The 21,560-nt window shown below is 41.8% G+C and overlaps 1 protein-coding gene across 1 annotated transcript; it reads right to left on the bottom strand.

Moving 5' to 3' along the window:
- Positions 1–3,370: 3,370 nt before the first annotated feature.
- Positions 3,371–6,279, bottom strand: npbwr2b (neuropeptides B/W receptor 2b). The gene is made up of 3 exons (XM_046398174.1): positions 6,127–6,279; positions 5,303–5,722; positions 3,371–5,173 (listed from the first exon to the last, which is right to left on the bottom strand). The coding sequence occupies exon 3, from the start codon at positions 4,811–4,813 to the stop codon at positions 3,797–3,799; it is 1,017 nt and encodes a 338-aa protein (XP_046254130.1). The 5' UTR covers positions 4,814–5,173; positions 5,303–5,722; positions 6,127–6,279; the 3' UTR covers positions 3,371–3,796.
- Positions 6,280–21,560: the final 15,281 nt, after the last annotated feature.

Below are 21,560 nucleotides of genomic sequence, written 5' to 3'. Positions count from 1 at the left end.
TTCATCCTGTCTTTGTCTCAGTTTCTGTCCACATTTCTGTTCCTTTCAGGCTGTCATCTGTCGCTTCAACTGCTCTCGTTGTTATCGGATTGTTTTTATTCGCCGTCACGTGTGCACTGGGCTGAATTATGCATCGTGTTCATGTTGAGAGTCAAGGATGACACGTATGTAAAATACGCAGAAAATGGGACCCGCGAGTAGCTTCACCTGTCTGTCTTTTATTTTGGAGCACTAAAATAACCAGTTTGCTGCGTCTCACCTTCAGTGTCAGTAAGGCCTTTGCTCACTCATTAATCTTTCCACTCTGCGTGTGTGTGCATGTGTGTGTGATAACAGGCAGCTGCAGCACTGAGGACTTCATTACTGAAAGTTGAAGCAGCCAAGCTCAACACCTGCAAAGCTGCCCCTGTCCACATACTTTTGTCTATATAGTGTGCATGTATATACATGCGCGCACACACACACACACACACACACACACACACACACACATACAGTAGGGCAGACAACCCCATTTGCTCAAATAGAGTGATATAAATAAAAAAAACCCACACAACCACACACTTATGTCCACAATAACCACTGAATTAAAATGACCCCCCATTTCAAATATATGAACAAATGGAAAACTAGAATATGAGTGTTAGACGGGCCTTATCACTGTGTGATATTATACTAATAAATAAATACATTTTTGCTTGTTGTTGTCGTTGTTATCATAGTTTTTTTTCTGGGCAGGGCAGACCCCCAGCAGATTTGTTGTTGACCCATGTTGACCACATGGCTATGGCCTTAAGCTGATTTAATTCTAAAATATTTTAAAAAATAAGAGGAAAAAAACAGGAATATTGATGGGAAAATAAACTGAAATTTATTGATTATTTATTGGCATGAACAGTTTCACAAACAAATATCATGATTCTTAATTACATGATGATTCATAATCTTTAAAACAATGATTCACAATCTTCAACTCAAATTTCATATGATTTCTCATGTATGTGTGACATGAGCTCTGATTTGAAGAATATCCCACAACACACCACGATGACTACACATTCCTCTGTACAGTTAAATGGCACAAAAGACTAAGTATTTACAGCAGGACGTTCTGAAGAGTTTCTCTTGTCGTGGTCGGAGCCATACAGACGAAGCCTTTTCTCAAGCTGATTTGTATCACAAACTGGTGCTGGGGGAAAACGGTTTGCTGATTTTATAGAAGCTGAAATGGCAGGTATTGTGTGCCCTGATCTGCAACATTTAAAAGAGCACAGTGTGTAAAATTCAAAAACAATCTGATAAGTGTAATATTCTGCACTAAAGTGTCCTACACTGAAGACAGAAACCTCCAGCAGGAGAGGACTAAATGAGCACAAAAAGTCTCCCTGTGAGCTCCTGAACTCTTCTTGAATGCTGATCCTCTTTTACAATCTTGAGCGATGCGTGTAAGTGACAATGAGACATATCATCGTATCTGTATTTGACGGGATGATACAGTCCTAGAACAAGAGAATCACATGCGAGTCAGTGTTTCAGTAAAGTGACTAAAATTGAAGTTCAAATCAAGAGGTAACGTGTTTGTTGCTGCTGAGTAAACGTTGCACAGCAACTGTTCTGCCCTCAAGTGTCATCGTATATCATCATGAAAGCCACACAAACAGTTTGAGTTTGAGATGCTGCAGAGGGCAGAAGCAACAACGGTGAACACAGAGAGAGATCTGATTCGCACTGGATTGCAGATATTCTCACAAATATTTATGACTGACGAGGCAGAAGATTCAACTCACTTAACCAAAATATCATAAATGCACATTACAGACGCTGAAACAAGCTGCGAGTATAAATGCCCTCAGTGTAAAAGTCTGTACATGACTCTGGCTGCATTTTCAGGTAACGCTGCCCTGTTGACAACAGGGGGCGACAAAAGCTCACAAAAAAATGAAAGATGTGAAGAGAAATGCAGATTACATTTTACATAGCCCTCCTGTCCCACGCCTGTCTCATCACAGGCCTACGGTGCTGCTGTCAGGCTTGGTTAAGGTTCCTATTTCATTCCCTTAGCTGTACAAATACATTCTGGGAAAAAAGCAACGCATACCAGAGACATTCTTCATCCAAAAAGTGCCCAATTACCCCCATAAAAAGAACAGATTCTCAGGCAATCCACAAAATGAATCATTTGGTCCCAGTGAAATTATTTTGCTGAAAGCAGCGCATAATTTAGAGGGAGAACAAGCCTTTGGGCACAATACTTCAATATGTCATCCTGTCAGTTTTCAGCTTAAAAAACAAAATTTTTTCTCTCCAGGTTTTGTATTGGATAACAGTGACAGATGAACACCCAGGCGCCTGGAATAACCTGACATGCATCCAGTGAGCCTTCACCCCAGACTTTTCTAATGACGTTGATTTTGATTGACAGCATGCAAATGAGTGACACAGCAGATGTTCAACCCCTCGGAGATGTTCCTCGGCCCTCTGAGTTCAGACAGAGTGCACAGAAGGTCATGGTTGTTTGTGGTGGCCTGATTCAACTCTTTGTCTCATAATTGGATTTATTTTTTCCTTTATTTATTTATTTTTTTTTTTTTGGTTTGTTTGTCATTGACAATTTTATTTGCAGCCTTCATTTGGAAAACTTTCAGATTTAATGGCCAGTTCTTCAGACAATGGACAATTCTGCTAACAGTTATATCAATGCTGTCGTTGTTGTTTTATTGTCTTGTATGTCACTGTTATTTTTCCTTATTGCAAACAATACTGCCCATTTCTGTCAACCTCCAAATTCTCTCATTGAGCTCTCTGAGCCATAAAAACCTGCACCAGGTAAATTTGGTAAAATGAGAAAGAAGATCATCCTGTCCATCATACACTATATAGACAAAAGTATTGGGGATCATCACACCAACAGGGACTTGACATCTCGTGCAGCTCTAACAGCTTCCACTCTTCTGTGAAGGCTTTCCACAACATGTTGGAGTGTTTCTGTGGGACTTTGTGCCCATTCATGCAGTAGAGCATTTGTGAGGTCACACACTGATGTTGGACCAAAAGGCCTGGCTCACAATCTCCGTTCCAGTTCATCCCAAAGGTGTTGGATGGGGTTGAGGTCAGGACTCTGTGTGGGCCAGTCAAGTTCTTCCACACCAAACTCATCCAACCATGTCTTTATGGAGCTTTGCTTTGTGCACTGGGGCACAGTCATGCTGGAATAGAAAAGGGCCTTCAACAAACTGTTGCCACAAAGATGGAAGCATAGCATTGTCCAAAATGTCTTGGTGTGCTGAAGCATTAAGATTTCCCTTCACTGGAAGTCAGGAGCCAAACACAAATCTTGAGAAACAACCTCATGCCACACCTGGATAAAAAAAAAAAAAAAAAACAGGTTTGTCCCAGTACTTTTGTCTCTCTAGTGTAACAGGCTCCAGATTGATTTGTGCTGGCAGCAGATCTTCTCTACCCGCATAAAGTGATGAATTTAAATTCAAGAGCAACACCCAAACAGCTCTTTGTCCAGACAAAGTTGGACTCACAAATGTTCTGTTGTTTTTCCTCTCATCACGTACGTTTACTGCATCAAAAGAAATTTAAATTGAGGTTTTGTCACATTAACAGCATTGTGTTCAGTCTACAGGCATAATTTTACATGTTTTCTACATATCTACAATAAATAAATAAAGCTAACTCGTGCTATCATGTGCAAACAATGTGCAAAGTTGCCTAGTGCAGCTTTAACAAACTGACATTCACAACAAATCAGAACAATTCAGGTTCCCATGATATTTTTCCATCACAGTTATGTGGGTCTACATTCCAACATCTTCTTAAAGGCCTTCCTGAAGCTGTCATCCAGGAAGGCGTAGAGAAATGGGTTGAGGCAGGAGTTGGCGTAGCTCAGGCTGGTGATGAAGTAGGAGATTCCAATCAGCAGCGGTGTCGTCCTCAGGTCAGTCGTCAAAGCCACAATGGTACTGAGGTGGAATGGCGTCCAGCAGAACAAGCACACAGCCAAGACAATAAACACCATGATGGTGACTCTCTTCTTGGCTTTGTCCAGCGCCTTGGCATTGCTGTTGAGACGCATGTTCCTCAGCTTGTAGAGCATCATTGTGTATAAGATACAGATGGTTGAGACCGGAATGGCAAAGCCCAGGATGAGGGTGTAGATCCGGCTTGCTTTGAACCACAAACTCTCAGGGCTGGGGAAGCTGAGCACGCAGCTCTTCCTCCCATCGTTTGGGTTGACGTAAACACCAGCGAAAACAGTGAAAGGCATGACGATGAGGATGACGAGGATCCAGACGCACAATGAGATTATTTTGGCTGCTCGGTAAGTGCGGTAAGGCATGCGCTTGGACCTGACTGTGGCCAAAACGACCAGGTAGCGATCAATGCTCATCACTGTCAGGAAATAGATACTGGAGAAGATGTTGTAGTGGTCTATGCTAAGGATGACTTTGCACAAAACATCACCGAAAGGCCAGTAGTGCAGCAAGTGTTCAGCTATGTTGATCGGCAGCACCAGAGTGAACAAATCATCAGCAATGGCCAAGTTCAGGATGAACATGTTGGTTACTGTTTTCATCTTGGGGGCTTTGAGGATCATGTAGATCACAGCTGTGTTGCCGGTCAGTCCCACTGCGCAGATGACAGAGTAGATGACAGGTAAAATGATGTAAAGGTCAGCGTAGAAGTTAAACTCAGAGGGAGGGGTGCAGTTCAGGTCAGTTTGGTTGCCTGATGTGAGGGAGTAGAAGTCCACCGAGTCGTTGCACACGGGCAGGACGCCGCCATGGATGGACACGTTCTCCATGTTTGAAGAGATGGAAGTTGGCAAACTAAGAGTCTCTGAGCATTGTGAGAAGAATATCCACCGATTTTAAATGAATTCTCCGTTTGTTCAATCGAGAAACATCAGTGTCTTTGACTTCATTTTTGGACATTTATTTGACAGGCAGTCGTCACTGAGCCTAAAAGGTTGGCTATGCACTGTTTCCAAAAGAGAAAAAAAAATTGAATTATCCTTCCTTATCTCACTGGAGAGAAGCTAAGCCTCTGACCACTGGCAGATGAAGAGACCTGTACTGAGAGCAACAGTTCTGAATCTGATCCAGGGACCACCAGCAGTCCTCTACTCAATTTATGGTCAGTAACTTCACTGTTGTTTCAGTTTCTGGGGTATTACAAAAAGAAAAATTATATTAGACTGTTCCCATGCACCCCGCTTCTCTACTTACAGACAGTTACAGAGCAAATCAATGAAATCATATGCACAAGTCATTATCCTGTAAGAAAATCTCACCCGAGGAGGGTTCGTCCGCGGTAAAATGTGGGTCTGTTCAGTGTCCCAGCTGTGAAAACGCTCCAGACGCCCCGCTTCATGCTCACTAGATGAGCGGTCCACCTTCACTTTTGTTTGAGTGTTGGATTACAGTTCCCATGTCTTTCTAAAACATCCGACACTTTATCTCCACGCGTGTTCATTCGTTTATGAAGTCGGCGTTAAAATCACATCCCACCGATGTTGTGATGTTGCGCATAATATATCCTGCCCCTCCTCCTCTGACTGTCTCCTCCCCCGGTATGGAAGATTTAAAAATAGTTTTTAATAGGCTGGATGTGTCCACGATACGACGCTTGTTTAGGGTGTCGGGTAAGTTTTCTCTCTGTGCGCTTTGGAGACGGTGCCAGGGTTTTACGCACGACTGGCGCTTCCCTAAATCTGGACAACAAGAGAGACGTTTACATCAGTGAGGTGCATCACACGTTTTAAACATCACAAGAGATAAAGTGGGTGTATTTAAATAGGTGCATCGTTCACTGTCTGACACAAAGTCCAAGCAGAAGTGGATCAGACCCTGGACTGCTAACATGTTTTTCTCTAACTAAAGCTCAAGTATCATGAACTTCACGTTATTATTTAGCAATGCATCATCATTTCCTGCTGTCAAATTAACTCGCTTTTACTTGAGAGCAGAAGTTATTTTTTTAAAAAAACAAAAAAACAAAAAACACACCCACACGAAGTAAGTCGTTGTAAAGAAAGAAAATCATTCCGCTCTTAAGTCCTAAGCTGCTATCATATTCATGTATGATGTACCATCAAAAGGAACTGAGACGACTTACTGTATAATCAGTCGATGACATAACAAAAAGTATTTCACAGATACTGAAGCGCATAAAGTGAGTTCAGGCGGCTTTAGCCTCCTCTGTGTCCCCAGCACAGTCACTGTCCTCCGGTCTTACCTCTGTGGGAGAGGCGCCGCTTTGCCGCTCTCTCTCTCTCTCTCTCTCTCTCTCCCTCGCTCTCTCTGACGTCATTCAGAAATCCCTATGTCAGTCATGTGATCTGCCAGGCTCGTTCCTCCCGTTGTGCCGTATCATTGGGGGTATTTCTGTGGCAGTTCGGAGCTGTACTTTCTAGGAATCACCTACCCATCAAACTGTACTTTCTGATATCTCCAGCCTCTCACATTCCACGTATTTGTGAGATACAGAAGTTTGATGGTAGACATTGAGAAGGAAAGGGGTTTTTTATGCATACAAAAGACTTATTTATTAGATTTTAAACACAAACTTGTTGGTGTGCTTAAGACTGGTCACAATAAAAGGTCACAAAGTTAACTTGAAGTGTACTCCACCTTAGATTTATCCTCACGTATTGCACACATCTTTTCGTTTCCTTTCACAGAAGACAGCAGCTGTCGGTTTGAATTTCAGTGCCAACGTCATGCCTCTATTAAAACATTATTATAATGGACTGATGAAGTCTGCCAAAAAGCTGATGGTTTGGGTTTGTATCGAGGCAGCAGAGTGTTTTTAGGCTGAAAGTTTCAGTGTGAAAGTCAGCCAGGGTCGGTTTTGTCCGCAGACAAACACCAGATAGAAAAACAAGTTTCCAACTTTTGTTTTCCTCCTCTTTAATTATTCATCACATCATATTTCGCTTTGAGCCAAACAACCTCCTCTCGTGTTCTCTCTTCCCTTTTCTTTTATTAATAAGTTTGTCTCATGTCTTGCTCATGTCCACTTTTTTGTCTCTAAAGATCTTGTTGTGCTTTAAATTGCCCAGATATGTGTGTGTGTGTGTGTGTGTGTGTGTGTGTGTGTGTGTGTGTGTGTGTGTGTGTGTGTGTGCGCGCGTGCGTGCGTGAGTGCGCTCTGAATCACTGTTAGCATTTTAAAGTGAAAAGGGGCAGACAGTGGTACAACAGGTACAACAGTATCACACAGTCGTCCTAACCGGACAGACTTTGCTTCATTGTTGTGAAGCCTTTTTGACATGTGAGCTCAGTAGCTGCTGCTGATTTGGTGAATGTGGGGCTTCTTCCATCCATCCATCCATTTTCTATACCGCTTATCCGTCAGGGTCGCGGGGGAGCTGGAGCCTATCCCAGCTGACTACGGGCGAGAGGCGGGGTACACCCTGGACTGGTCGCCAGTCAATCGCAGGGCCAAATGTGGGGCTTCTTGTCTTTGTAAAAGTTAAGAATGCACTGTTTAAATGACCTCACTTTGCTAGGCAGCTTCATGGATAAATGCCCCCTTATGTGTCTTGTAGTAATGTATTGCTACAGTGCAATGTCCTATTATGTCACTACATCCCAATTTAATTTGTAAAATCACCATAATTATTACAGATAACAATGAAAATTATACTTAGTTTGCAGAAAGAAGAAATTGTCCTTTTTAATCATGACATTTTTCTTCTCAACTCTCCGCTCAGTTGCCTTTGGGTTTATGAATCCTCCTTATAGCCTTCATCTTTCCTTTAATCTCATTCTCTGCTCCACCACTAAAGTGGATTAAATGGGATGAAATCAACAAAGGGTCATTGCTTTCATCTGGATTCATGGGGAGGAAAGTCAGTCCCAACGTTTCACAGGCTTCATGTTCAGTAAACACCTTTTCCTTTATCCTCCTTTGGCCACTTTTTTTCTCCTCTCTCGCCTTCTGTAAGCCGCCAGCCAAAATCACTTTGATCCCTCACCTCACCACAGTATTTGAGATTTACACTTTTCTTTTAACAACACCTCTGCTTCGTCCAGCAATTCTTATTTTTCTTGAACCTGTCACTCACCTGCTGATCACCTTTTTTCACTGCCCTCCTACAGCCTCAGTGCTGCTTTCTCCCTCACAGTTAGGACTTGTCAAGAAGGGGTCGGCGTCGCTGACGCAGAAATTTACTGAACCCCGATGCAGAGTAAGAAAACGGAGCAGGCAGGCAGGCAGGTCCAAGCAAAAGTCTTTTATTAAACAAAGCTAAACTCAAAAAATCACAAACTTACTGTGACTCGGGATCTGAGAATAACTGTGGCAAAATTCCTGACAAAAACATGGCATGGCATGGCATGGCATGGCAAGGCAAGGCAAACAAACAAAAGGTTCCTGGCATGACATGGAAATAACGCAGATCCTGGCATGGCATGGAGAAAAACCTTTTGTTCGTTTGCCTCACAAGAAACATGACCTGAACTTAAAACATGAAAAAAACACATGGGAGACAAACATGGAACATGGCACATGGACAGAAATCAAAAGACAAAGCATATCAAAAACCCAGGCATGACAGAACTATGAAAACCCTCTTCAACCAAACTATAACTAAAAAGCAACAAACATGTTGTGAAGATTTTTTTTCTTTGTTTTTTTTTTACTGAAATGCAACCTCTGGTATCCATGTGAACAATACATAACCTCTCCAGAAAAATTATCCACATTTATTATTTGATGAAACTACTTAATTATTGCATTTACAGTCCAACCTTCAGGTTCCATCGTCATGAAAATATTTGTTCCCTTACTTTAACAAAGTAGTTTTAGTTCTCCTAACTGCTGGTGTGTCTTCATCCTACCAACTGGTGTCGGATCAGCAAAATGAGCCATTTTGCAAGGCATAGGAAATAATCTATTTTGTTCATTAGACAAGAAGAGACAAGAATCATAGTCCACAAAGTCCAGATACCTAAACAAAAGGTAGAAAGCATCAAATGAAGGATAGGATGAGAGGTGGATGATATGCAGAGGAGAAAAGAGGAGGTATTAAGAAAGGTGGGGAAAAAAGTAACTCCACATGTCCCATTTGGCCTAAACATTAAATGTATCCTCGACAGCTTTGCCGTGCGTCCTACAGGGGTTTGACTTCTGATGAGTAAAGCCAGTCAAGTGGCAGCTAAGCGTACAGCACGCTGGCACATTCTTCAGCTGCCATCCACTGAGCAGCAAAGGAAAACCTCAAGTGAAGCCTGTTGTTAAAACAAATTTTGATGTCAAGCCAAGTTTTAAATGAACTGCGCTGCTCTGGCAGACAGAGATGTCCAGAGCTAAAAACACATGACATTTGCATCCAGAGACATTCAATAAGGCACCCTGTCTTAGTGGGAATATTTCCTACAAAGTGGTGTAATAACCAGTACAAAACAACAGACCTTTTCACAGTCAATATAATTGATTTTTTACTGCAGGAATTGGCCTGGGTGACATTAACGTGATCAATAACCAATAAATAATTAAACTATACTATACACTGGTGTATATAGGACACACGAACACTGTAGCTCTTTCACTGCTCTTTGGCTTAAGTTTTGTTTCCAATCAGATGTTGCTCAAATCTAACCAATAAAGGTTAATCTGTGTTTTCATCAACTGAAATTAAAGCTCTGAAAAGATTATTTAATTAGTTAAATGTTTGCAGTCTACCCACCTAATATTAAGGCATGGATCCAGGAGGACATCAAGCCATCAGGTTATGGTAGTAGTACATAATCAGAATACAAGCCCTCCCCTCTACTGCAATAACATGGAAGTAGGTATAATACACATACACACAAAAGGCAAACATTCACGCAGATGGAGAAGAGACAAGGGCACAGCTCACACAGAAGGAGAAGAGAAAACGGCACCATTCATACAGAAGGAGAAGAGACAAGGGCACTGTTCACAGAGAAGGAGAAGAGAGAACGGCACCATTCATACAGAAGGAGAAGAGACAAGGGCACTGTTCACACAGAAGGAAAGAGACAAGGGCATCACTGACACAGATGGAGAAGAGACAAGGGCACTGTTCACACAGAAGGAGAAGAGAGAACGGCACCATTCATACAGATGGAGAAGAGACAAGGGCACCGTGACAAGGGCTCTTGCCCAGATGTAGAAGAGACATGGGTACCTTTGACAGAGGAAAAGAGACAAGGACACTGTTCACACAGTTGTAGGTGAGACAAGGGCATCACTGACACAGAAGGAGAGAGACCTACGCTAGACTGATTCATTTAAGATAACTGTAAAGGGTTCCTCTGTGTGTCACCTGCCCAGACTCCTGTCTGCAGTGTAATGCAAACACATCACACAATTACACAGAATAATTACCAGATATTAAGTTTTGTCTTTTTCCCTGCTCTTTGTGTAGTCCGTTAAAAAAAACACTGAACTGTCTGTGTAATTAAATGGTACAGATCCTGAGCAACATTAAATGTACCACCAATTGCAAAGTTGCTAGGATGCAAATCCTCACTGTTGTGTGAAAAACGAGCATCTTCTACATTACGAAAGCATTCTTGAACATTTCATGAGTTAGTAAGAAGAGGTCCATTTTATCTGATCAGGGTCACAGGAGGGCTGGAGTCTACAGCAGGAGGCAGCATACAAACACATTCACACCTACAAGCCATTTACGCTTTCCACTTCATCAAACCTGAATGTGTTTTCAGTGTTAGGGGAAAACCAGAGCACGCAGACAAAAGGAGAATCTACAAATGCACAAGAAGGAGCCCATCCAACAGGTTGAACATGATGTTTTGTGCCTTAATGTCATTGCTTGCTTTAAGAAAGTGGTTTTTGACAGACCGGTGACCACAGGTCGGTAGAGCCACTACAATTTATGGCTGAACATAACTTCAGGAGAGATACTGTACATGAGAAAGTGCTCAGTCGAAGTGAAATATGTTTCATGTGTTAAAGGTGCTGAGAGTTCAAACCCTGAAAGGTGTTTATATCAGTCTTAAAAGCCCTGTCAACAACAGCTGATGGATCGACTTCAGTTCATGGTCAAATAACACAAAGACCCTGCAGTGTGTGTGTGTGTGTGTGTGTGCGTGTGCGTACATGGGGAGTGTAAGCATACATTCACACCATGCATTTTCTATTTTCTCAGTTTCCCGTTTTTTGTCAGATTGGTTTTCTTTTTGGTTTCATTTGTTTGTCATTTTTCTTGGGGATTTCTGCCTTCAACCTTATTTGTCATTTAGTTTGTGTTGCTCAAGGTGTTACAAAACACTTACAAACAGGGTCTCAGCCTCAAAAGTCCCAGCTCTTATTGACTAAAATCCAAGGTAGTACATAGTACATAGTGATAGTGAAGCATGAAAACAACTCATATTAAGAGATTTTGTCTTTATTACTCTTAGTTTTGTTTGCTGATGAGAGTGATGATAGTCAGGCTCTGGGTTTTGAAAGTACCTTTCCAATGCACCGTACCCTCTGGTGTGCACTATGTGAACCGAAGGAAACTTCAAAACGTGATGATTCCTAGTCAAGTTCTGCAGTCATCTAAGTTATCTTCCAAGCAGTTTGATTGATTTAACTGAGCTATGACTCAGAGAAGGAATATGATTTTTAACACTAGCTGCTGCAATCGGGGGCACCGAGGCTTTTGAAATTCTCTAAATGTCTCTTTGAGTTATGTGTCAAAGCTGCTGCTTGTGTTCATAAACAGTCCAAATCAAGAAGCCAGGCATGCACTTGGCAGTTTCACCTCTTGCCTTATGTTTTCTTCATGTCTGTTTTGAATACATACACTGATTTACAGTAAAAGTACTTCAAAATACAGTACTTCAGTACTTTAGCTACCTGACTTCCCTGGACAGCTCACAGTGATTCTATTAAGCTGTGACCTCACACTGAGGGACAGTCTACATGGCTTATTCAACTCAGGCATAGTGTCAACATGACAAAATGTTTGTTGAAGCAGTGAGCTTAATGCAGCACTTACTGTCGATAATATCTCTGAAGTCAAATATCACCCATGACCAGGCTGGTCTGGTTTTCCATAATACCCCATGAGCACACAGGGAGACTTCCAGAGAACATAAACGTCCTGACACAAACCCAGAGGTGGACCAGTGATGATAAATCAAGTCCCAGTTTGCTTATGTTGGGGGGCAGAGGATGAACTCACAGCTTCAGCCTCCTCCAGTGAGTCAAACTCAACATGATAAAGTTCATAAAAGTCCATTATGCCAATAAATGACCAGTAGAAGCCTAATGCACCAGCTGCTGATTCTTGGATAAAAGCAATACCAAAGAATAGAAAAAACAAAAAAAGGACAATGATACTGTTGCTAAACAATCTCTAAGATCGTTCCAAACAAGCTGCTGTCAATATTCCTGGAAACATCCGTGCGTTGCTGGGTGCTTGTATCTAATAGAAAATGGTTCATCATACTTGGAAAGCTTAGCAATAACAGAATGCTCTCTGGACAGATGCTCATATACAACTATGTGCTCACAGGATCATAAGTGGTAAGAACACAACGTATCCTCACAGGACAAGAATTTGTGTTGTTTTAAAAGTACATTTTACTTTGGATTGACAATTCACCAAGCCCTACTGGTGGAGTAACAGCTAACAACAACTTGCTCCACCTGTCAGGCTCTGGGTTATTAAAGATTAGATTAGATATGTCAGACAGGTGGCAGAAGATAAACATTCACTTTCAATGTTTTCATGAATTTCCTGCTATGAGAATATGCATTTCTTTTATTCAAGATAAAACTGCACATAGATTAGTTGGCCTTTTATTTTGACCAGCCCAAGACACGTGTGTGCAATGATCACGCATGTTTAATCAGTGTCTTGATATGCCGCACCTGTCCAATGGATGGGTTACCATGGCAAAGGAGAAGTGCGCACAAACACAGACGCAAACAAATTTGTGAACAAAATGTGTATAGAGAAAAGATCACTAACCAGGAAAACAGAGTTGAGTTTTCCCGGTTAGTGCGGCTTGTCTGGGCAGGTGTGGAAGCTGTCGATGAAACCGTAGTGTAGACCAGGCATGAGAGCTGAGAGCACTTGAAAAGGTGGACTCTGGAGCTGCTTGTTTGTGGTGTGAAAGCAAATGAATCAACCACAGGATTTTATAATATATATAATGAATGTGATTATAACACAATTCCAAATGCTAAACTGCAAAGAAAATCTCTCTGCTGATCGTGAATTGTGTTCATGACGTGATCTTATGAATGATCTGTATAGACCATGTATATATTTATGCAAATCATTAGGTTGCCATGGTAACACGTCCACATCAGTGTGTGGATTTTCTCTGACTAATAGGTCACAAGCTGTTGGTACTGTGCACGGATTGTACTCTGTGTACTTTATCAGTTCATTAAGTCCACTAAAGTGTGTGATGGGGATTGCACAGTCATAAGCCCTGAATCATTACACCTCCTTTTCATCCTGTTGGTCATTATTTAGAACTTGTGGCTGCATTGCAGTCTAAAATTACTAATAATGCTTATAATCGGTGAGGTGAGGTCATGAGCCACCAAAGAACATAAGTGTAGAAGCATAGAGTGCTGCATAAACTACTGGCATTCTGCGGAGTTTGATTTCCCGACATGGGTCCCGATGATGTAGGATGACAATTGCCAAAACTGGGCAGTCAGCAGGTTACCTGTCAATCTGCAAAACTCCTCTTTTTTCCAGTGAACAGGAACCAAACCAGAACTGAAATGCAACAATGCATCAATTTTCCATTTTTGATTCATGTTTAGCCAGAGGAACTGATTTGATTGAATTCGGTGAACTGGCGGACACTTGGGCCGACTGCTACACATCGAGACATATGAGGTGTGGTAACCGTCAAATGAAAGGTTGAGTGGTTCTTTTGTCCTTTTGTTTGTTCTGTTGAAATTCTCTCCTCTTTGCTCATTCACGGACTGTTGTTGCTGAAATGGCCGCTACAGTGGAGCTCAGGATCGTTCTCTTCTACAGATTGATCCTTCCAGATGGGATCGTAGAGTCAGTCAGTAATTTGCACAGCAAATAAAGAGGCAGGGTGGAGTAGAAAGGGAACTTCAGGCTTCTGGTCATAGAGCTGAGTTTTTGGGAATAAATTAACCAACTTGCTCTCAGTGTCAGATGTCTGAGACCAAAGTTCCCTCATGGTCACCTGATTCAGTTGTACCCCTACCTACTGAGCTGCCATCACCCCCCACACCCAGAATGTAGCAGAAGCTGTTGTATCAACACATCCATGTTTGACAGAGCCACGTTTAGCCACTGGATATGGTGACTGGAAGACAAGCTTGGAGCATAAACAAAGTTCGGGCAGCTTGGATGTCCAGACGTTACAGTGCCTGCCCCAATACACAAACCCGGTGGCAAATGCAGCCCTGCAAAGACGTGAATGACTGCTCCACCAATCCGCCTGGTGAAACAGCAGATGCTAGAAAGAATAAGAGTGGCCCTCCTGTCAGGAGGAAAGAAAAGAAATGTGTACAAGGTGACAACAAAGATGGACAAGAATACAGGAGACAAGAGGTAGTCTGACTGTGATAGCTGATTTCAGAACAGCTGGCTGGCTCTCCTCCATGAGCACAAGGTGCATAAGTGAATGACCCTGTGAAGGAAGTTTTCCTTTTTACTTTTACTGGAATACACTTAATGAAACACAGACATTCAGACTCTGGGAAGTAACAGACTGATTCTGATTTACTGAAGACAGGCAGCAACAGTCCCACTCTGACAAACAGTGGCATTTGTATGAAGGAACCTAATGTATATAGATGTATACAGAGACATATATAATATAGAGACATACGCGTGTTGTGCATTGCCTGTCTTCAAAGGAAAGAACTGCTCTGTCAACTTAAAATAGCAACTCTGCTCTGCTGATCAGGTCAAGGGAGATTGGAAGTGTAATTTTATGACTGTAAGTGCAAGACCAACCCAAGTACATTAAGCTGGGTCTAAAATGATTAAATAATAAATGATCTAAAAACAAGATTAGAAATTTAAAACAAAAACAAAAAATGAAAACAGATTTTTTTAAGCTGGCACAACACCATGGCTGGATGCTGAAAGAGATCCATTTAATCAGGGTGGAAATACTTTCTATGATTTAACTTACTTAGAACTCCATTAACCCCAGAACCTCAGAGGCCAATTCATTTTCCAACTCACTTGTTCTTTCCAGGGTTTGCGGGGGGTGGATGTCTATGCACACATGCACTGGACAACGGAGACTATTGTCTCTTGTCTCCTGTATCGGTTGTACCTGTCAGACTCATTCACTGTCCACCCACCAGCCCTTAACATTTGACAGGTCACCTGACATGCATGTCTTTGGACTGGGGGAGGAAACAGGGGCACTGTTCACCTTGATTCTTCTGTTTTTGGTTACGCAACAAGGCGATCAGCATAACACACGAGACTCACATAAGTTTGTACATGCAGTTAAGCTTGTATGTTTCGATGTGCATGTGTGACTATAAGAATTATGTGTAACATGTGTGTCAGTGATATTTCCCTTCCAACTTGTCCAACTTGTGTGCTCAGGGTGACTCATGCATACACACACACACACACTTTACGTTCTGTTGACAAAATGTGAGTGAATAAGAGAGGGAACAAGTAAGAAAGATGACAAGAGTGTGAGGTTTTTTATTACTCTGACTTTTGGATATTTTTATTCCTTTGGCTCCCTTCAGACATGCTGCAGCTTTTGAGCTAATACACAGTATAAATAAAAAAAAATTGGAATAACAAACTGGTGAGGCGTTAAGGGAAAAAAGAGCCGGTGACAGTTTGATAGAGAGATTTAGACACATATCAAGAGGTTAAAGAAAACACGCAGTACACCTGCAGAGAGACGGAGAGATACTGAAGGCGAGATGAAGGGCTGAGACAAAGTGAGGTGACAAAGAGATGACTGAGGGAGGATAACAAAAGGCCCAGACTGAAAAGAATCACCAAAATTTGAATAAATTTCACTCACAGTCCTACTTAAAGCAGTTGCTAAGGGTAGCATTTCAGTTCAGGCTATTTCCACCTTCTGTCGGTCTCACATCTGCTGAAGGGATTTGTTTTTCTAAATAACTATAATGGCAGCAGCTCAAATGTTGTACAGAATAAAAGTACCTCTTAATTTGAACAGCAGCAAATGTTTGGTGTGGATCGGCAGTCACTGCGCACAGCTCCAACACAGATGAAAGCATAAAATAAGGCTGATATCCGAACGCACAAGCAGGAACAGAGGAGAGAAACTAAATTCCAAACCACAGACATTCAGGCAGAAGCTACAAAAGTGCTGTGCGTTCTAAACTAAGACAGAATCTTAAAAACAGAGCTTTCTGTCTGTTCTCCAGCACAAACGTGACTTCACCAAGCAGAACCACTGCAACGCTGCCATCACCTGCTGGGAGAAGAAGCCCGTGGAAAACCCTTATGAGGTTTGTTTGCAATGTTTCCCCACCAGAAGGTTTAGTGTGTAGCGTGATGGCGTAGACATTTCTATAATGACACCCATGTTCCTAATGTTCTGTCTGATATCTGGGACGTGCTCTGCATTAATGACCTGCCTGCTTCAGCCCTCTGGATTTGTTTGTTTCTTTAAAGTGCCTTGTTGGGCCTGAGCCTGTTAATTTGAACAGTGAATTAAGTCATTTTTCTTTGAACCGTTCTACCTCAGCACATGCATTTGAGTCCCCAGGTCCATTACCTTGTACGCCTCAAATCCGTGACACATTCATTCAAACTGAAGGAGATAAGAATAATAAGATAAGATAAGATAAGATAAGATAATCACAACAAAATACATTAATATCATCACCTGAACCTGTGGCTCTGACCACAGCTGTAGACCTTCATACAGTGTCACAGCTCCGTGACTTTACCTTTTCCCCTTTGTTTCCCCCTGTGCATGTGTGTGTGTGTGTGTGTGTGTGTGTGGTGGGCGTGGCATCCTGATTCCCAACACCTGGTGGTTCTCCACACATGTTCCTCATCTGTTCATCAGCCTCCTCTACAAAAGTCCAGACTCGCCTTCCACTCGCTGCCAGAGTGTTTTATGAGCTGTGTGTGGATGTGCTCAGTCAGCTGATGTTCATATGCTTGAGTTTCTTGTTTCTTGTGATTTTCCCTGTGCTTTGAAACCACCTGCCTGCTGTCACTGCATCAATTTTCTCGAGCCACTCTCCACTCCTCAGCCCTCGGCCATTCGTTCACCCAAGACTGAGTCCGCTTTCTTATCTTGTAGAAGACAAAACATAATTGTCTAACATGTCTAAACTACAGGTTTCACACGTTACACATTCAAGCAACATGAGTCAGCAGACAGGAGACGGCCTACCAGTCACTTCACTGGGCCTGAAGGAAAGAAATGTATTGAACAAACACCTGTCCAGCAGTCAGCATAGATGGGCTTTGGAGGAGGCCTAGAGGGAGGGGATGGGATTTATTCCACCTGGGTACTTGACTGGTTTTTCCAATGTTACTGACTACAGCTTTAAGTCCCATTTATTTTACACTTTGTTTTACACTATTTTACACATTGTCTGTAGTGACACAACAACGCAGACACCAGAAGCAGTAAAGAACGTTTTCTTAGATTCTTATTTTATCTTATATTCTTATCTTTCCTTCAACTCATTTTCTTTACACTTTTAAGTAATATATTGAGAGTTAATCCATCAAGGAGCTAAACAGACAAACAGAAGCTGATGAAAAGCCGACGACCTTGGGATTGACTGACGAGTGACGGATCCTCTAACAAAGCATCTCTTTTTAACAAAAACATCCACTCACCCAGAATGAGTGACAGCATCAGGTTTAAACAAAATGTGGCACCACTCAAAGGATGGTGGGTGGCAAAGTCCTTGATTCACAAACAGCAACATTTTAAACACTCTCTAGAGTGGATAAAGAACTTGGATATCTTTTGACGGGGGTCTTTTAAAGAACACTAACATCAGGCAGACGAGTTAAGGATTGTGACTCTGCGTTTCGATCTTCTTTTAGCTCTCTCCTCCCTCTGATCTGCAAAGTGAAAGTTCAGTTCGCCTACTCTCCACAGAGCTTCATGTCTTTGAAATGAAACGAATAGGCCAAGACGTGAAAACATGCAGCAGAATAAAATAGAGAATCTAAAGATATCAGATCTCCACTGTCTGTTCCATACATGCTTTTCAAGGCTGCCTTTCGGTGTGTGTGCGTCACAAATTCGTAGCATTTGTTTGGTTAGTCTTGTTGGCTTGTAAGTAACATTTGTTTTTTGATTTTCGTCCCCATTATGCATCTGTCCATACAGTGGATCATGGCATCTTGATAAACAGACTTCAGCATTTTATTGTCGTATCATAGGTTCATTTTGACAGTGTCTGCTCTTTAGCCTCAGTAACGTGGAGTTCCTCAGGGTTCAGTATTAGGACACATCCTGGTTTTCCTTTACATGATGCTCCTCTGTCACTCCATAAGGTGATATGATCTGTAACAATAACCCTGTAAATGCTGAGGTGGCATGGCAAGTAATTCACTTCACTTTCACTGTGTGTGCTCCTGATTCACTGCTGCTGGGTCACTGTTATTGTTTCATCAATCTCAGGAGGCGCTAATTAAAACTAAGTGTGTGTGTGTGTGTGTGTGTGTGTGTGTGTGTGATCTCCTATGTCAGTACTTGAAAAGGACTCAGCTCCCCACTAGGATGTAAAGGATGGAAAAATGCAGCAATAGTGAATCTCTCTGAACTAAACTGAAAAGGGGGCAGCTTTTCGCCCTTCTTTCACACAGCTGATAGCTGACTGGTGTATTTACTCTCAGGGTGTCAGCCAGAGTGTCCCACGCTGCGCCATGAGTTTTTTACAGATTTTGTTTTGGTGATCAAGAGGACAGAAATATTTTAATAAATATATTTTTCCCTATAATATTGAGTTTCTCTGGAAAAAGAGAAACAGCTTTTGTTGCACTACACACACCATAAAAACAAACCAGAATGTTTCTATGCACATGCTGTTCTTAAAGATGTCATATCTGAATATTTTCTAAGTTGACTGCAGGCGACAAGAATCAGCATCAGGTTTTCACAGTTATTTTTTCTCTCCTACAGAATTTGTTAACTTACAGCTTGTCTTGATTTATGCAAGACATTCTTTCTTTTAGTATTCGAGTTGAGCCTTGGATTAGATGTATACAGTAATCAGTAATCTCTTCTGAATGCCCTCAAAATTGTAGGTTTAGTAAGGATCGTGATTAAATGGTGTCTTGAGCAGTTCTCCCCTAAATGATAATCATGTCTTTCCCTCTTTCTTGATACCTCACTCTTTTCTCCTCGCACAAGTTCTCCAGTCCCTCCTCTGCTCCTCATCTCCTCTCCCATCTTCTTCTTCTTCTTCTCTTTAACCCTATAATGACCTTCCCTCAGGTTTATACTCATCCTTTTCTCTAAGTCTTCTCCACCCCCTCCACCCATGCCTGTCAGGGTGATTAGGCTAGTCTCCCTTGTTGCCTGGTAACCCCACTAATGGCAATGGGCTGATTTCCCTACTGCAGGTCCATCTGTCCACAAGGAAAAGTGTGAGAGAGAGTAAGACTGCTGTCAAAAATATGTCCATTTGTCAGATATTTCTTGTAAATTCTAGATGTGAGGATTATTGACCTCTGAGCATTTAGCTGGCAACCACAGATTTTTAGGTGTGATGATGATGCTGATGGTCTCTGACATAAATGTTATAAATAGATAGAAAAAGAATCTGTATGTTTGGCCAAAAAAAGGTATTTTTCAGCTTTGCAAACATGAGCAGTACACAGACAATCTACCTCTAATTCAGTCGCAGCAGGGTGGAGAAAAGAGCCCTTCAGAGATAAACGAGTTATCTGCAAATCACCGTGTCTGGCCTTGGTCTGCTGCATCCTGCTGCTTCGAGTTTGTAGCTGAGATAAATACTCACCTGTCCCACTTTGTCTTCGTGTGATTGCATATCAGCCTCTGTCTTCTGTGTCAAAAAACAAAGTGTTTTCTTTTAAACATGAGATTACTGGTCTTAGAGTCTGCTGTGACAGCTTGAGCTGGTGCAGCTAAAATGGACTGATGGGTTCAAAGAACTGACAGACTGATATTTTTGAAGAATTTCCTTTACATTATGGCAACATAACCACAGAGTTTTAGGTCACTAAGTATTTGTGAAAATGCTTTCAAAATTTTTCAAAACTCCAGTTTATTTGTAAGATGAAAGTGAAGACATATGCATCCATTATACCTGCAATATTAAGAGACCATTTGTCTCTCATTCAGACAACTCAGACGTTTTGACTTGTCATAGCAGAACAAGCGTACACGTTATCAATAACACTGACTGATTCTTTCCAGTCAGATGTCACATTAAGAGATCACTGTGTGGCAGGGACAGCATGCACAATACCAAAACCCTGAAGCAGCTGCATGCAAATCAGCCAACATTAACACAGAGACTCCAGTGTGCTAAGTAGCTGTTACACCTTTGTGATGTGTGGATCGGCCCCAATTTCATCCAAATCCGCATGAAGGCTTAAATCACCCACCAAACTAATTCTTTTGTCTAATAAGCAGCGCAAGTTTTCCAAGTCAAAGGCTAATAGGAAATTCGGGCTGATACCTGAAGGGAAAGCAGGCTACAATATTTACAATGTTTTGCACTGAAGCCAAGTCGCTGATTGACCTACAGGCCAGTCACTCTAACCAAAAGATTGACCATGCAACTTGAAATTGAATCAACCTGAGGACTAAGGGCTGCTCTTGCAAGCCAGCACCCCAGCCACAATCTGTAATTTATGAAGCCTTATATTTTGGGTACAGTATATTTGTTTCCTGTTTCTAATCTCCTTCTGCCCATGTTTCCTGTTTGCTTCAATGTCTCATGTTTGTGGGATCCACAGTGATTGTTAAGCTCCAGCTCCAGCAGAAAGTGCAGCCTAAAATTGGATAGACAGTACAGTAATAGTCCTGCACAAATTCTCTTAGTCAGGGCATGAAAGTGGATCGGCGGCTCCGCTCTTGTTTTCCCGGTTGATTTTGTGTCCAGTGGGAAACTAAATGGTATGGTGAAAGTGGAGTTTCTAAGGAACCAATCTAAATGCTAAACGTTGTTTCATATTCATATATGTGTATTTCCTTCATAATGATACGCTTAAACCTGCAGAGAAGAACTTATGCCTCCCCCTTCTGGCAGTGAGAGCAATTACCCCCCCACACCACTGGCAAATCAATCTTTCTTCTTCTTGACAAGGGCTTGAAGGTAACATACCGTAATTTCAGGACTATAAGCTGCTACTTTTTTCACACGCTTTGAACCCTGCGGTTTAAACAATGTTGTGGCTGATTTATGGATTTTGCCTCAAGACGAAAGTGACATTGAGAGCGACAACAAAAGAAAGACTGACAATGTGGACACCTGCAGCTTATAGACAATTGTATATATACTATACTATATACATACTATATATGTGCAAGGTTTTTTTCCTTTTTAAATTTAGTGGGTGCGGCTCGTATTCAGGTGTGCTCAATAGTCCAGAAATTACGGTA

The sequence above is a fragment of the Scatophagus argus genome, chromosome 8 (assembly GCF_020382885.2).
Source record: "Scatophagus argus isolate fScaArg1 chromosome 8, fScaArg1.pri, whole genome shotgun sequence".
In the NCBI taxonomy this organism is placed as follows: Eukaryota; Metazoa; Chordata; class Actinopteri; family Scatophagidae; genus Scatophagus; species Scatophagus argus.
The sequence above is the reverse complement of the archived record's forward strand: the minus strand, read 5'-3'. Positions and strand labels throughout refer to the sequence as shown.

Bases quoted from the DNA above. Each gene is read 5' to 3' on its own strand.
- npbwr2b (XM_046398174.1), bottom strand. From the start codon at position 4,813: ATGGAGAACGTGTCCATCCATGGCGGCGTCCTGCCCGTGTGCAACGAC.